Source organism: Carcharhinus amblyrhynchos, chromosome 8 (assembly GCF_965287045.1).
Source record: "Carcharhinus amblyrhynchos chromosome 8, sCarAmb.v2.hapA, whole genome shotgun sequence".
Taxonomy (NCBI): Eukaryota; Metazoa; Chordata; class Chondrichthyes; order Carcharhiniformes; family Carcharhinidae; genus Carcharhinus; species Carcharhinus amblyrhynchos.
The window spans coordinates 93,450,686-93,466,128 of record NC_137331.1 but is presented as its reverse complement, the minus strand read 5'-3'; the positions used below and the strand labels follow the sequence as shown (position 1 = coordinate 93,466,128).

Genomic DNA, 15,443 nt, shown 5'->3' with positions numbered 1-15,443 from the left:
ATGTAAGAATACAATAATCATCATTATAGACCACCAGCTGACAATGTGTCTTGAAGCTGAAGACTCTCCGCCTACTCAGCTAGGGGATCAAACTTAAAATCTTCATTGTTGAAATTCAGACATCTATGGGAAATCAGCAGGTTACTAGTTGTCAGGTCAGACTACTCAGGATAGAAGCTTGTTGCCAAGGTGCAAGTGATGAAGTTGGCTTGGTACTTCTTCCCTTTGATGATTAGGAAGCTGGGAATCTGTCTGCTGTGTTTGGTAGCCAAATAAATGATCCATTAAACTTCCCATTTTACCATCTAAGTACTGAAGCAGCACAAGTGCAGATGTTTGCATTGCATACAGCTTCAGGTAGTTTTTCTTTCAAACAGAGTGTCAGATAAATGGAGATAACATTTGGAAAGTCATTATCACACTCATACTGCTTTTCATCTATCATTAGGAGATTCCTCTGAATTGTTTGTGCTGGTGAGGAAGGAGAACAAAGCAGGCCACAGCTCTGCACAATGGTAACTAGTGTGTAGTCAATGAGCTCAATCTACTCCAGATTAATTTCACAGTGGTTAGAACCATTGCCTCACAGCGCTAGGGACCCAGGTTCAATTCCAGCCTTAGGACACTGTCTGTGTAGAGTTTGCACATTTTCCCCATGTCTGCATAGGTTCCCTCCAGGTGATCTGGTTCCCTCCCACAGTCCAAAGATGTGTAGGTCAGGTTTATTGGCTATGCTAAATTGATGCTAATGTCAGGGGGATTAGCAGGGTAAATATGTGGGATAGCAGGAATATGGCCTGGGTGGGATTATGGTCGGTACAGACTCGATGGGCCAAATGGGCTCCTCCTGCGCTGTATGATTCTATAATACTACAAACTCTCTGGCTGGAATCGTACACCGTGCACGCCGATGGGATTTTCCCACCCAAGGGCAGTGAACAAAGATTTGGCTAGCTGCCAAATTCTCCGACTTCACTGCAGCGGGAGTATGGCATGAACAGCAGGTGAGATCATGCCCTTTAGGCTTTTATGGTGCATTGCAATGAAGTGAAACAACTAAATATTTTCATCTCCACAACATCTATGTCAACATCTAACTCCTACTCTAAATGTGCACAAGCCAAGGTTTTTTTTCAGAAAGTCTTGTGTTTGCAGAGTGATGAATCCCAAACCTGGCACTGGTATTACCTGCTGCAAACTATCATTTGCTGGAAGTCAAAACCTGACCTGAGGTGACCTCTTCAGATTCAAATGGATGTTCAGAAAAGTCTACTGATTTGTCTGTCTGTGTGTAGTGCAGCTCACAAATATGGCACATCTCCCTGTTTCCTTTATTAGAGATGTCCATTACAACCAAAACAAAAAGGAAGTGCATGGTTCAAAACCTTTCAGTCCGCACATCTATTCTGATACTCTCTGCTTTGTCCGACTTACTTGAGCAAGGGCGGAATCAGAACATAGCTGGCCTCCCAGTTTAAAGGAATTATCCACTGGCCCTATTCTGCCATTTTGGTTCAAAGTGCTGGGCAGACTTGAAACTGGGAATGTTTCAGATCCAATTTTTAGACCCGTTCTCAGGCACCCCCATCCGCACTCTGCCCTCAAAAATATCAGCGATTCCGAATCGCGCTGCAGAAGCCTGTGGGTGGGGATTAATGTGCCCGAAATCCTGCAGCTCCGATCAGCGTCTCCAACTGCGCATGCGTAGGTAAAAAGATAAAATGCTACTACTCTGCCACATCGCTCCCAGGCCGGATAATGCCTCCCCTGGCATCAAAACAATTTGCCCCACCCCCACAATATCACTGACCCCCTTATCCCCTCCATCACCTGCCACCCAGACCGATCATGGACCCCTCCCCCTGTTCCTCACTGATCTCAGGCAGAGTGGCAGTGGACCCCCCTTCCCCCCATCACCAACCTCAAGCAGAGTGGCAGCACACTCCCTCCTGCCGCCCCCTCCCCCGATCTGAAGTAGAGAGCCGCTGGACACTAGACACTTACCCCCTCACTAACTGGAGCATCTGGTGAATGTGATGGTAAAGGGGGAAGTTGCCAGTAAGGTTGGACATGCAGCCCATTAAGTGAATTTAAATGCATGCATTTAAATGCCATTTTCGGGCCTTGGTAAAGGGGGAAGAGGCATAGAGGTGGGCGTGGATCACACTACTCGCCTCATGCCCGACATTACCAAGTTTTTGCGCCCAAAAACGGGCACAACGTGCTAATAAAATCGGACCCACTGTGTGATGTGAGTCACCTACAGTATCACTTCCAATAGGCGACAACTTTTCTGCCTCCAAACAAATCTTCGGAGATGTAAAAAGCTTGGATTTTTGTCCTTGACTACCAGTCACCCTTGTGTAATTGGCCTGCTCTTTTCTCTCAGCCCACCATAACTAATTGAGAAACTTTTGTCAAATGTAGTACACTTCACGCGTCGCCCCAGTGTAGGAATTCAGAGCTCACATTTATAATCCCGTAACACGCTTTCTTTCCAAGTGGGCAAGATGGCCTTGTGGAAGACTGAGATTCAGGACTAGAAGATCTTGATGGCAAGCGAGGCAGGGTCATTGCGTAAATACTCAGTGTGTCTGCCAGTATCTGTGCACAGTGACTGAGTTAAAGGGTCAGGTCTATAATTTTTCACAGGAGGGAACTCCCTTGCTGCTGTTCATAAAATCAGTGGGAAAACTGAACCGAGGACAGATCACCTCTGCATTATAAAGCTTGATATGGCATCACTTTTATTAGATTTTTAACATCATGCTGATCTCTTGTTTTATCTCATCAAATATTGAAAAAATCACTACAAACCAGATCGAATTATGGATTAATTTTATTAAAATTGTGGATGCTTTTCTGTAGAGCCTGTTCTCATTGCTTCATGATATTGTTTTAGCCCAGATTGACAAGACTGACTTCAAAGAAAAATTACGTCCCTATAGAAATATTTCTAAATGTAAGAAGGCCCATTTGATTTGTCACCTTCCTTGACTGACACTCAAAAAGATAATAGGTGATTGGTGGTGGAGGTTCAAGGTTTCATTTTCTAATTTTCGCTGTCGCTTGCCGTTGGTGTAATCATTGCCCATAATAGCCGTGAATTTGATTTTAATATATTTAAATACAATAAAATGCCCCCCTCGCCAGATCTTCCCCCTTGCTAGATTTTCGTACCTTGCCGATGGGACACCACATTGGCAAGGTTTACAACAGCCAGACGTGAACCGGTTGAGGGGACTGCATCCCCCCACCCCTCCCCGCCCCACCAAATGGGAATAAAGGTCATTATGGCCCTCTAGGGAGAGACATGTAGCCAGACAGTGCCCTGGCAATGCCCCCAGCACTGTCCCTGGCACAGGATGCAACTTGAGTTGTACCAAATAAAGATCCCGGGGGAGCCTCACGTGCAAGGACTAATCTATTTGTGGTTGAGTGGGGGAAGCGGAAGCTGCAAGCAGTAGGGATGCCAACAATGATCGGGGAAAGGCCACAGACATTCCTGTAGTGGAGGTGGGGAGGAGATTAATTTTTCTTTCAGGTGGTTGATCTCAGTGGATGCAGTTCCCAGCTCAAAGAGTCCCTGCCTCACCAGAATGATGACGAAAACCACGACCACTCTCTTTTTGCCAGTTAAAGTGAGAAGATCTGGAGAGAAAACTGGCCAGTGGAGCTGGAGACTTCCACATCAGTTTACTCACCAGAACTGACTGCCACCAAAAGAGAAAACCCTGGAAAATTTTAGCAGGTTTGGCAGAATTGTAAGAAGAGAAAAGAGCTGATGTCTCGAGTCCAGAAGACCCTTTGTCAAAGCTAAAAGGCATAAAAGTGGGAGATATATTTACTGTAGGGTGAGTGAATGAAAGGACAAGGGGAAAGGCTGCTAATGGCAGTTCATAGAGAGAATAAAAGGTGTGAAGGGCCGTATGGCAGAGAAGCTGAAATCTGAGGGTAAGCTGTGACAGATGAAGTTATGGATGGGGGTGGGGGGGAAGGTGGAATGGGTGGGAGAGAGGTAAAATTGAGAAAAAAGGGGAAAGGGGGAGCAAAGAGGGAGAAAAAGTAAGGGAAGGGGCTAAAATAGGCGGAGAGAGTAGGGGGAAGAAAAATAAAGAAAGACAATAAAGAAATAAAAGGTAGTGAACAGTTAACAATGAAATGAAAACAAAGGGGTCGAGGTGGGGTAAAGCTAATCATCTGAAGTTATTGAATCGATGTTGAGGCCGTAAGGTTGTAAAGTGCCTAGCCGGACGAGGAGACGCTGTTTCTCCAGTTTGCGTTGAGCTTCAGTGGAACATTGCAGCAGGCCAAGGACAGACATGTGGGCGTGGGAGCTGGATCGTGTGTTAAAATGAAAAGCAACCGGAAGGTCAGGGTCCTGATTGCACACAGACCAAAGGTGCTCAGCAAAGTGATCACCCAGTCTACACCTGGTCTCTCCAATATAGAGGAGACAACATTGAGAGCAGCAAATGCAATACACCAAATTGGAAGAGGTGCAAGTGAAGCACTGTTTAACCAGGAATGAGTGTTTTGGATCTTGGATGGTGAGCATGGAAGAGGTAAAGGGACAGGTGTTAGACCTTCTGCGATTGCATGGGAAGGCACCATGAGTGACGGGAGAGGTGTTGGGTATAGCAGAGGAGTGGAATGCTGACAGAAAGAGTGAAGGGAAGATGTGTTTGGTGGTGGCATCACTCTAGAGTTGGTGAAAATAGCGGAGGATTATGCTGTGCATGCAGAGGCTGGTGGAGTGAAATGTGAGAACAAGAGGGACTCTGTTCTTGTTCTGGGAGGGAGGGATGGTGGTGAGCATCATGGTCCGGGAGAAGGCCTAGTCGATAACTGTAGGTGGGAAACCACAGTTGAGGAAGAAAGAGAATGTATCAGAAGCATCCCTTTGGAAAGTGGCATTATCGGAACAAATGTGAAGGAGGCGAAGGAGGTGGGAGAAAGGAAAGGAGCTCTTACAGGATGTAGGGTGTGAAGAGCTGCAGTCCAAATAGCTGTGGGTATAGTGCATTTTGGGAGATAGATGCTGCCAGACCTGCTGAGATTTTCCAGTGTTTTCTCTTTTTGTTTCAGATTCCAGAATCCACAGTAATTTACTTTCATAGAACTGACTGGCAAGTTCTCGTAAGATTTCACCCAAAGACATGCATTAAAAATGCAGGGAAGTCATTTGGAATTATATAGACCTTTGGTGAGGCCACAGCTAGAGTACTGTGTGCAGTTCTGGTCACTATATTATCAGAAGGACATGAACTCACTGGAGGGGGTGCAGAGGAGATTCGCCAGGATGCTGCCTGGGATGGAACATATAAGTTATAACGAGACATTGCACAAGCTTGGGTTGCTTTCATCGGATCAGAGAAGATTAAGGGGCAACCTGATTGAGTTGTACAAGATTGAGGGATATGGACAGAGTGGGTAGGGAGCAGCAGTTCCCCTTAGTTGAAGGGTCAGTCATGAGAGGGTATAGGTTTAAGGTGAGGGGCAGGAGGTTTAGGGAGGATGTGAGGAAAAACTTTTTTACCCAGGGAGCGGTGACAGTCTAGAATGCGCTGCCTGGGAGGATGGTGGAGGCAGGTTGCCTCATATCCTTTAAAAAGAATCTGGATGAGCACTTAGCCCTGAAAGCTATGATGTGCCATGGGTCAAGTGCTGGTAGATGGAATTAGATGGGGGTTCATGTGTTTGTAACGTATCAACGTGGACTCGATGGGCTGAAGGGCCTCTTCTGCATTATATGATTCTATGTTTCTAACGTCATTGCCTAAGCCAGAGAGAGGCAGGCACCGGAATTTTACCATCCGACCTGCCATGGGAATCAGAGAGGGCAGGGGGCGGACAATTGGAAAGTCCGTTGACCTCGGGCAGGTCTCCAATCAGCAAAGTCATAAATTCTGCCCAGAGAGAGAGATTTCACTCTCACATATAGATCAAACTCCCCTGTCTCAAGTCTTTTTCGTGAGTCACCAGAATTAACAAAAATAGGAATACGCCTACACTGATGTCTTGGTGTTAGTTTCATCTTGGCCTCAGGGGATTTTCACAGTGCCTTCATTTTAGTGTGAATGTAAGCCTACTTGTGACTAATAAATAAACTTCTCCTTTACTTTTAGGATGCTTGAGCTTTGAATCTTGCACTAATCAGCCGTATCAGTTTCTTATTGTTTACTCTGCTGCTGATTACAATCAATTGCCTTGAAACAATGGAGAACATGATTGATTTTACTAGTGCATTACGTAACTAAATTCCATTAACACCATGCATGCTTAATAGAGTCATCACATTTATCAGGTACAGAACACTAACCATTTCTCGGTAGTGCAGGAGTTAATTACGGAGGCCTCACTTGAAATGTATTAAACGCAATGAATAATTTAAGTAGGGCACAAGGCTTTCATGTTTTGTAAGTCCCTTAATTTACTGATTATATGTACAGCTTCGCAACATGCCTCCATTTATGCAATGTGCCTTTTTTATATACTGGAGATTTCTGACAAACTGTACAACTACTAAAAGTAAAGTTAAAGTTTATATATTAGTCACAAGTAAGCTTACATTAGCACTGCAATGAAGTTACTGTGAAAATCCCCCAGTCGCCACACTCTGGCATCTGTTTGGATGCACTGACGGAGAATTTAGCATGGCCAGTTCACCTAACCAGCACATCTTTGGACTGTGGGAGGAAACCGGAGCTCCCGGAGGAAATCCACGCAGACACAGGGAGAATGTGCAAACTCCACACAGACAGTGGCCGAAAGCCGGGAATGTGACCCAAGGTTGGGAATGGAACCTGGGTACCTGGCACTGAGAGGCAGCCGTGTTAACCACTATGGCACCGTGCTGCCCCATGTTTAACTGTAAGCCATGGCAGGAGCGAAGCTATCAGGGATTCATGTGAGGGAGTTGCAAGTTATAAAGCCAGACTGTTCTTTATAAACTAGAGTACATATCCTGAATTCAATTAAACAGCTTATAATAGGATGCGTGTCGATGAAGGAAGATGTGTCGGTGTTTTAAGTTTGCTTGCTTCAAAGCTATTAATGGAATATGCAGAAACAGGCCATTCAGCCCAGCTAGTCTGTGCTGGTGTTTAAATGCTAAATGACTGAACTCGTATTCCATCTGTCTCATATCCAAACCTAAAACTTCCTACCATAGCAATGGAGAGAATTTCCTATTCCCATTTGATAATGTGGATGGAATTTCTGATTCACACAGCACAAAGCAGTAAATTCCTACTCATTCTCAGAGCAAGTAACAAACCGGAGGGGGTGATTTTGCAAGAAAAATTCGAAGTGTCCAGTTAGCATGAAAATGGGAAGGTTTCAGATCCTCCGTTCCTGATCGGGCCATCCTGGCCAGGCCCCTCCCACCTTCAGGCCCCACCCCTATAGACCCTCCCCCCTTAGACCCCTTCATGACTTATCCCCTGGCACAACCGACCAGCGAATTTGTATCAACACCAGTACAAAGGCCTTCAGCCCAAAGTCACTGGCTAGTTACTGACAGAAATTGGACCTTGGGAGGCTCCTGCTGGCTCATGGCTTCTTCTCATTGGTGCTACAGAAAGGGGAGCCTCAGGAAGACAGAGGCTGCACTTCTTGTTGCCCGCGTAATCTCATGGCAAAGGAGGTTGCGATGGTGATGCCAAACTCACCAAAGAGGATGAGCAAGGACATAGAAGTTGAGGTTGAGATCAAACATTGAATGTAGGTGATTCCCAAGACTAAGAGTTTACAGACCACACTTGTTTTTGGTGTAGTTGTTTGAAAGATATTGTAGCCAATGATGCCTCTGCATGTCTAGGGATCTGGTGGCTCATATCTGCCATATTCTCCAGGTGTTGACGCCAAGGTGACTGGAACGACATTCATTGGCAGTAGCCTTAAATCACCGTCTCTCTTCTACGTGAATGGTCGTTTCCAAGAGTCCACAGGGATCTCTTGCAGCTTTTCTCAAGTTTACCCTCAAAGTTCATACAGGAGGTAACAAACATCTGTTATGACAAGGCCCACGATTGTCTTATACCCTGCCAATCCCCCTAAACTACACAAGCTGGGACAGTAATGGGGCAATTTAACATGGCCAATCCACCTAACCTGCACGTTTGTACAGTGGGAAGAAACCAGAGCACCTGGAGGAAGGCCACGCAGACACGGGGAGAATGTGCAAACACCACACAGATTGTCAGTCGCCCAAGGTCAGAATTGAACCGGATCCCTGGCACTGTGAGACAGCCACCTTGTCACCTGTAAACATTGGCTCTATTCTCTCTCCACAGATGCTGTCAGGCCTGCTGAGATTTTCCGGCATCTTCTATTTTAGTTTCAGTTCCCAGCCTTTTGCCTTTATCTGGATATTTAATAGCCAAAACCTGTCCTTTTTTTGATCCAGGTTTTCGTTCTTCCATCACACCCATCTGGCTCTGTGTCAGCGGCTCATCAACCCTTTTAACTGCCCTTCATGCAATTACATACATGCATTTTAGAACATAGAACATAGAAAAACTACAGCACAAACAGGCCCTTCGGCCCACAAGTTGCACCAATGATATCCCTACCTACTAGGCTTACCTATAACCCTCAATTCTATTAAGTTCCATGTGCTCATCCAGAAGTCTCTTAAAAAACCCTATTGAATTTGCCTCCACCACCACCGACGGCAGCCGATTCCACTCACCCACTACCCTCTGAGTGAAAAACTTATCCCTGATATCTCCTCTGTACCTACTCCCCAGCAACTTAAACCTGAGTCCCCTCGTAGCAACCATTTTGGCCGTGGGGAAAAACCTTTGAGAATCCACCCGATCTATACCTCTCAACATCTTATACACTTCTATCAGGTCACCTCTCATCCTTCATCTCTCTAAGGAGAAAAGACCGAACTCCCTCAACCTATCCTCATTAGGCATGCCACCCAATCCAGGCAACATACTTGTAAATCTCCTCTGCACCCTTTCAATAGCTTCCACATCCCTCTTGTAATGATGCGACCAGAACTGAGCACAATAGTCCAAGAGGGATCTGACTAGGGTCTTATAAAGCTGCAGCATTATCTCCCAACTCCTAAACTCAATCCCTCGATTGATGAAGGCCAGTATTTTCATAGAATCATACACCCTACAGTGCAGAAAGAGGCCCTTCAGCCATCGAGCCTGCACCGAACACAATCCCACCCAGGCCCTATCCCCATATCCCTACATATTTTACCCACTAAGAACAAAGAACAAAATAAAAATCAACCTGGGAAACAGGCCCTTCGGCCCAATGAGCCCGCGCCGCCATCTCAACACCACCAGTCCCCCTCTCCACCCACGACCCTTGTCTAATGTTTTATGGCCATCCATAAGAACATAAGAACATAAGAAATAGGAGCAGGAGTAGGCCATCTAGCCCTTCGAGCCTGCCCCGCCATTCAGTAAGATCATGGCTGATCTGTCGCTGCTCAGTTCCACTTTCCCGCCCTCTCCCCATAACCCTTAATCCCCTCTCCTATCAAAAACCCATCAACCCGCGTCTTAAAAATATTTAGCGAGGCAGCCTCCACCACTTCAACGGGCAGAGAATTCCAGAGATTCACCACCCTTTGAGTGAAGAAGTTCCTCCTCAACTCCGTTCTAAACCGCCCCCCTTTTATCTTGAGGCTGTGCCCCCTAGTCCTACTGTCTTTTTGAGCGGGAAGAGTCTTTCCACCTCTATCCTATCCATCCCATTCATCATCTTATACTTCTCAATGAGATCTCCCCTCATTCTTCTAAACTCTAACGAGTACAAGCCCAGTTTATTCAGCCTCTCCTCATAGCTCAACCCCCTCAACTCCGGTATCAGCCTAGTAAACCTCCTCTGCACTCCCTCCAAGGCCAAAATATCTTTGCGCAGGTGCGGCGCCCAAAACTGCACACAGTACTCCAGCTGCGGCCTCACCAATGCCCTATACAGCCGCAGCAAGACCTCCCTACTTTTATATTCAATCCCCCTCGCTATGAAGGCCAGCATCCCATTCGCCTTCTTGACCGCCTGCTGCACCTGCAAGCTGGGTTTTTGCGACTCATGCACAAGAACCCCGAGGTCCCTCTGCACCGTCGCCTGCTGCAGTTTTTTGCCCCGTAAGTAATAGTCCTTCCTACCATTCTTCCTACCAAAGTGGACCACCTCACACTTGCCAACATTAAATTCCATTTGCCATTTCCTGGCCCATTCGCCCAGCCTATCTAGATCCTTCTGTAGACTCTCCACACCCACCGCACAATTTGCCGTTCCCCCAATCTTGGTGTCATCAGCAAATTTCGACACCCTACGCTCGGTTCCCTCCTCCAGATCATCTATATAAATGGTAAAAAGCTGAAGCCCCAGCACCGACCCCTGGGGCACTCCACTAGTCACCATCCGCCAATCCGAATAGCACCCGTTGATCCCCACTCTCTGCCTCCTATTTGACAACCAATCCTCTATCCACGCTAACACCCTACCTCCAACTCCATGTCCCTCGACCTTCTGCAATAACCTCTTGTGAGGTACTTTGTCAAACGCCTTCTGAAAATCTAGAAAGACCACATCCACCGGCTCTCCTCTATCCACCGCCCTAGACACATCCTCATAGAACTCCAGTAAATTTGTCAGACATGACTTCCCTCTAATGAAACCGTGCTGCGTCTGCTCTATCAAGCAATTCCCTTCAAGATGCCTCGCAATTTCCTCCTTAATGACAGATTCTAACATTTTACCTACCACAGACATTAAACTAACCGGCCTATAATTCCCTGCCTTTTGCCTGGCACCCTTCTTAAACAACGGCGTAACATTAGCCGTTTTCCAATCATCCGGCACTTCCCCGGAACCCAGCGACGTCTGGAAAATAACCACCAAGGCATCCACTATCACCTCCGCCATTTCTTTCAGAACCCTCGGATGCATTCCATCCGGTCCTGGGGACTTGTCCACAATCAGCCCCTCCAGTCTGTCGAGCACCGCCTCTCTAGTAACAGCAATGTCATTAAGACCCTCCAGTCCTACCACCTTTCCATCGCTAACACCCGGCAAATTATTCACGTCCTCCTCCGTGAAGACAGAAACAAAAAAGTTATTCAATACCTTAGCCATATCCCCATCCCCTACCACTAGGTCCCCTTTCTCATCCTCTAAAGGACCAACGTTCACCCTAGCCAGCCTCTTCCTTTTTATATATTTATAAAAACTCTTGCTATCCTTTTTTATATTAAGCGCTAGCCCAGCTTCATAGTTTCTCCTACCCTTCTTTATCAACTTCTTTGTCAATCTTTGTTGACATTTAAACCTCTCCCAATCCTCTTCTCGCCCACTACTCTTAGCTACTCTAAATTCCTCCGCTTTTAGTTTAACACTTTCCTTCACCTCCTACGTTATCCACGGCTTATTACCTCTCCTCCTACTATCCTTTTTGACCATCGGAATAAATTTCTGCTGAGCACCAAGAAAGATCTCCTTAAAGATCCTCCACTGCTCCTCAACAGACCCTCCCTCCAACGCACTCCCCCAGTCCACATTCGCCAATTCTTCTCTCATCCTACCGTACTCCCCTCTATTCAAACAAAGGACGCGTGTATCATCCAGATTGAGGGAAACTGATTTAGGGACAATTTATTCCTGCCAATCAGCCTAACAGCACATCTTTGGGGTGTGGGAGGAAACTGGAGCACCCGGAGAAAACCCACGCAAGCACAGGGAGAATGCGCAAACTCCCACAGACACCGGCCCAAATCCATGTGTCTGCACAGCAAACAGTGATAGTCACTGAGCTGTCGTCTTGCCCAGTATCTGGTCCAGTTTAGGCACACACTAACGACATGAAGCACTAGGCCAATCTCGAACAACCAAGAGCAGCCCCAGTACGACCCATCATGTGTATGCCCCTCGTTGGACACGAGGTGGACCGACTTAAAACCTGTGAATGAAAAGAGAAAAAACATTATTATCATACCATTACCATCATTTACATTACCAGGGATGCCCCAATGCTAATGACCCTTATTTAAAAGGATCTCCTATATCCACCCATCTCCAACTCAGTCATGTGCCTGTCTAAGTTACTCTTAAAGGACTCTAGCGTGTTTGCCTCCACCACCTTACTTGGCAGAGCATTCCATACCCCCACTACCCTCTGTGTGAAAAACCTCCCTCTAATATCTGTGTTGTACCTCTCCCCCCTCACCTTAAGCCCATGGCCCATTGTCCTACATGTCTCTATTATAGGAAATAGCTTACCCCTGTTTACTCTATCTATATCCTTCATAATCTTATATACTAATCTTATATTCTAATCCCTCTAACCTACGCGTCTCAGGACACTGAGGGGCAATTTTTTAGTATGGCCAATCAACATAACCCACACATTTTTGGACTGTTGGAGGAAACCAGAGTACCCAAAGGAAGCCTACGCAGACAGAATGTGCAAACTCCACAAAGACAGTGACCCAAGCTGGGAATTGAACCCAGGTCCCTGGAGCTGTGAAGCAGCAGTGCTAACCACTGTGTTACTTTGCCGCCCCAAACCTAATTTTAAATCTAATTTAGATTATATTGTTTTACTTCATTGTTGAACTGCACCTGATACCTTCCCATTTCTTACTCCAGTGACTTGGGATCCTGTACGTTCTTTTACAGGGGCAGGAATTCCTGAGGAAGTTCAGGAATGATCCAAAGCATCCCTTCAGGGCTGATAATTGCTGGGTTTTGACTTCTACCAGAGTAATCTTTAATCAATGTCTTTTTGTATTTCATAGCTGAAGCAGAAGGAGAAAAAAAGGATGAGATTCCGACTGTCTCCGCAAAAGTTCCTGCTGATGGCTCAAAAAAAGAGGGCAAAAAGAAGGAGGAACAAAAGAAGAATGGAGTGAAAGAGAAAAAGGATGGATCAAAAAATGAGTCAAAGAATGAAGCCAATAAAAAGAAAGCTGGACAGAAAGGGGCAGCACAGAAAGGAGCAGGACAGAGAGGAGGAGGAGCAGCAAAAGGTGATGGGAAGGCCAATGCTAAGGGAGCTGGTAATGCCAAAGCTGGTGGTAAGGCAGGAGTGAATGCCAAGGGAGGAGCAAAGAAAGCTCCTGGTAAAAAGTCTTCCTAGTTCCTCGATACTGGATATTTCAACCTCTAGACCGTGGCTTCAAATCTGACCCCAGAGAAAGGAGGCAAAAGTCAGCTCTCCATGTCAGGTCTGAAAGAATGTGAACTTTGACATAAACTTGTGGGAAAACAGTGCAGGAAACATATCGACACTTGTGCGGAGGCTGTGAGAGATATGTTAATGTTGAGCTCTGAGGTAAATATTCAGGGAAATGTCAAGGATGCACACTTCTCTGTTGGGTCAAACCGGGGTAATTCATTTAGATTATCTCTTGAGGGGCTTGGTACAGGTTTATATATAACTGAGCAGTTCTTCCATGCAGCTTCCAGTAAGAGGTTGTTTATCGAGTACAAAGAAACCTTCAAGTTTTCTGCCTTTTCTGAAACTTTGAATATTTGCAATCGTTATTAATTGAGTTGCACTTTCCATGACAGTCAGGAACTATTGAGTTTTAAAAGGCGTCACGGTATTTTTCCTTCGTTCTGCGTATGATCAATGGAAAGTTCAACAGACGTAAGCTTGATTTCAAAAGGTGAATTGGGGTCAAACTTTGCAAAAGAAACACTGATTTGTAAAAAGAAATACACAAAATAGAAGTAGACACAACCAGTTAGTTAGATTCCTTTTAACCTCTGTATCAACCAATTATAAGCACCTTGTATCTAACTGGTGCAGGGAAATGAAAGGCATTGTTAAAGTGACCAAGGGGATCAACAGTGGGCTCTTTAATAAACAAGAGCAAAGCAGGAGGTAACAGACCCTGAACGATGAACACACTTAACAATGTTGGTGGCCATAGCATTCAGAAGCTATATTTGAGTGGTCTACACCAGAGATGTGGCCAGGCTTGGTCTGGGCAAGGAGAAATGATGAGACAGTTGGGGACTCGGGCAGTGATGGGGAAGGGCTATAAAGGGCTGTAAGGTCAGAGTTGGAAAAGGAAATGAACTAGGGCTGGAGGAAATGGAGGGTGGTGAACAGACTTTAGCAACAAAAATATCATTCAACATCAGATGTGAGAGTGGTGAAAGGAACATCAAAGAGACTATTTGCCTTGGAGAAAGGGAGTTCTTTTTATTGTTGTCAACACTTGATGACAATCTGTTTAAGTATGTAGGTGTATACAGTATACCAGCTCTCAGTTGATGGTTGATCAGTGACCCTGGTCTCTGATAAAACGAATAGATGGAAAATCACAGCCTGCATGAGTCGACATTCTGAATTGGGTTTATAATGGATGGTGGAAACACTGTTTATATTTGTCTCTGACTTTCCCAGCCACTGCTTTTCTTTAAATACTGTTTAAAAACAGCCTCCTTGCTTTGTTGCTCTGTTGCTAAATTTTATTTATAAAGATGAATTATTAAATTTGCCTTCATCTGTAACTCAGGTCTTGATGTCTGGGGCGCAGGGAGTAGGCCCATGTCCCAGTGAGTTTTACAAATGCACTAATAAATGTAGAACCAACTGTAAATAAATATTAATAGTTACAATCTGTGTCTAATCATTGCAATATATATATAATATGGACAATGTTATCAACAATTAAGGCTCTTTCACACATTTTAGACCATATGGAGAGTTGTACTGTGCCCTTATAGATTTCCAAATGAACCTCTGGCTACATTGCACCAATTGTGTCAATGGGTTATATTAATGAATATTGTAAATGAGAATTTGTAAACGTTCCTTCACTTTTATTGACCTGTAATGCGGTCATTTTATCACCACTGGCACATCTGTCTATCCCACAGGATGTGGAGATGTTGGCGTTAGACTGGGATGGGCACAGTAAGCAATCTCACAGCACCAGGTTAAAGTCCAACAGGTTTATCTGGAATCACAAGCTTTCGGAGCGCTGCTCCTTCATCAGGTGAGCACAGTTCCTTCAGTATTTGACTCATCTGATAAAGTACCAATGCTCGGAAAGCTAATGATTCCAAATAAATCTGTAGGACTGTAACCTGGTCTGTGAAACTTCTTACTAGCTCACAGGTGCAGTTTTCAGTCACCAGAAGCCAGCAGTGGGCCCAGATACCTGTGTGCCTGGCCATTGAGCTAATAAGATAGAGAAACTAATGGATATACTCAGTAGGTTGGGCAGCCCCTGTGAAGAGAGAAACAACATTAACATTTCAGGTTCAGTGACCTTCCTACACTTTTGATGAAGGGGCACAGATCTGAAATGCCTCATTACATGGAGGCTTCCAGATCCACCAGTGTTTCCAGCAAATTCTCTTTTTACTTCCAAGGCGCCATGGCAGCAAATTAGTTAGCACCATTGCCTCACGGTGATTAGTACTGAGGCCTCACAGTGCCGGGGACCTGG

General features: G+C 45.4%; 1 protein-coding gene across 1 annotated transcript in view; it reads left to right on the top strand.

Moving 5' to 3' along the window:
- tmie (transmembrane inner ear) overlaps nucleotides 1-13,753 on the top strand; it is a 101,528-nt gene extending 87,775 nt beyond the window's left edge. The window contains exon 4 of the mRNA XM_080194972.1: nucleotides 12,774-13,753. Within this exon, the coding sequence (XP_080051098.1) occupies nucleotides 12,774-13,114 (341 nt within the window). The 3' untranslated portion in view covers nucleotides 13,115-13,753. The remainder of the gene's footprint in view (nucleotides 1-12,773) is intronic.
- The last annotated feature ends 1,690 nt before the right edge of the window (nucleotides 13,754-15,443 follow it).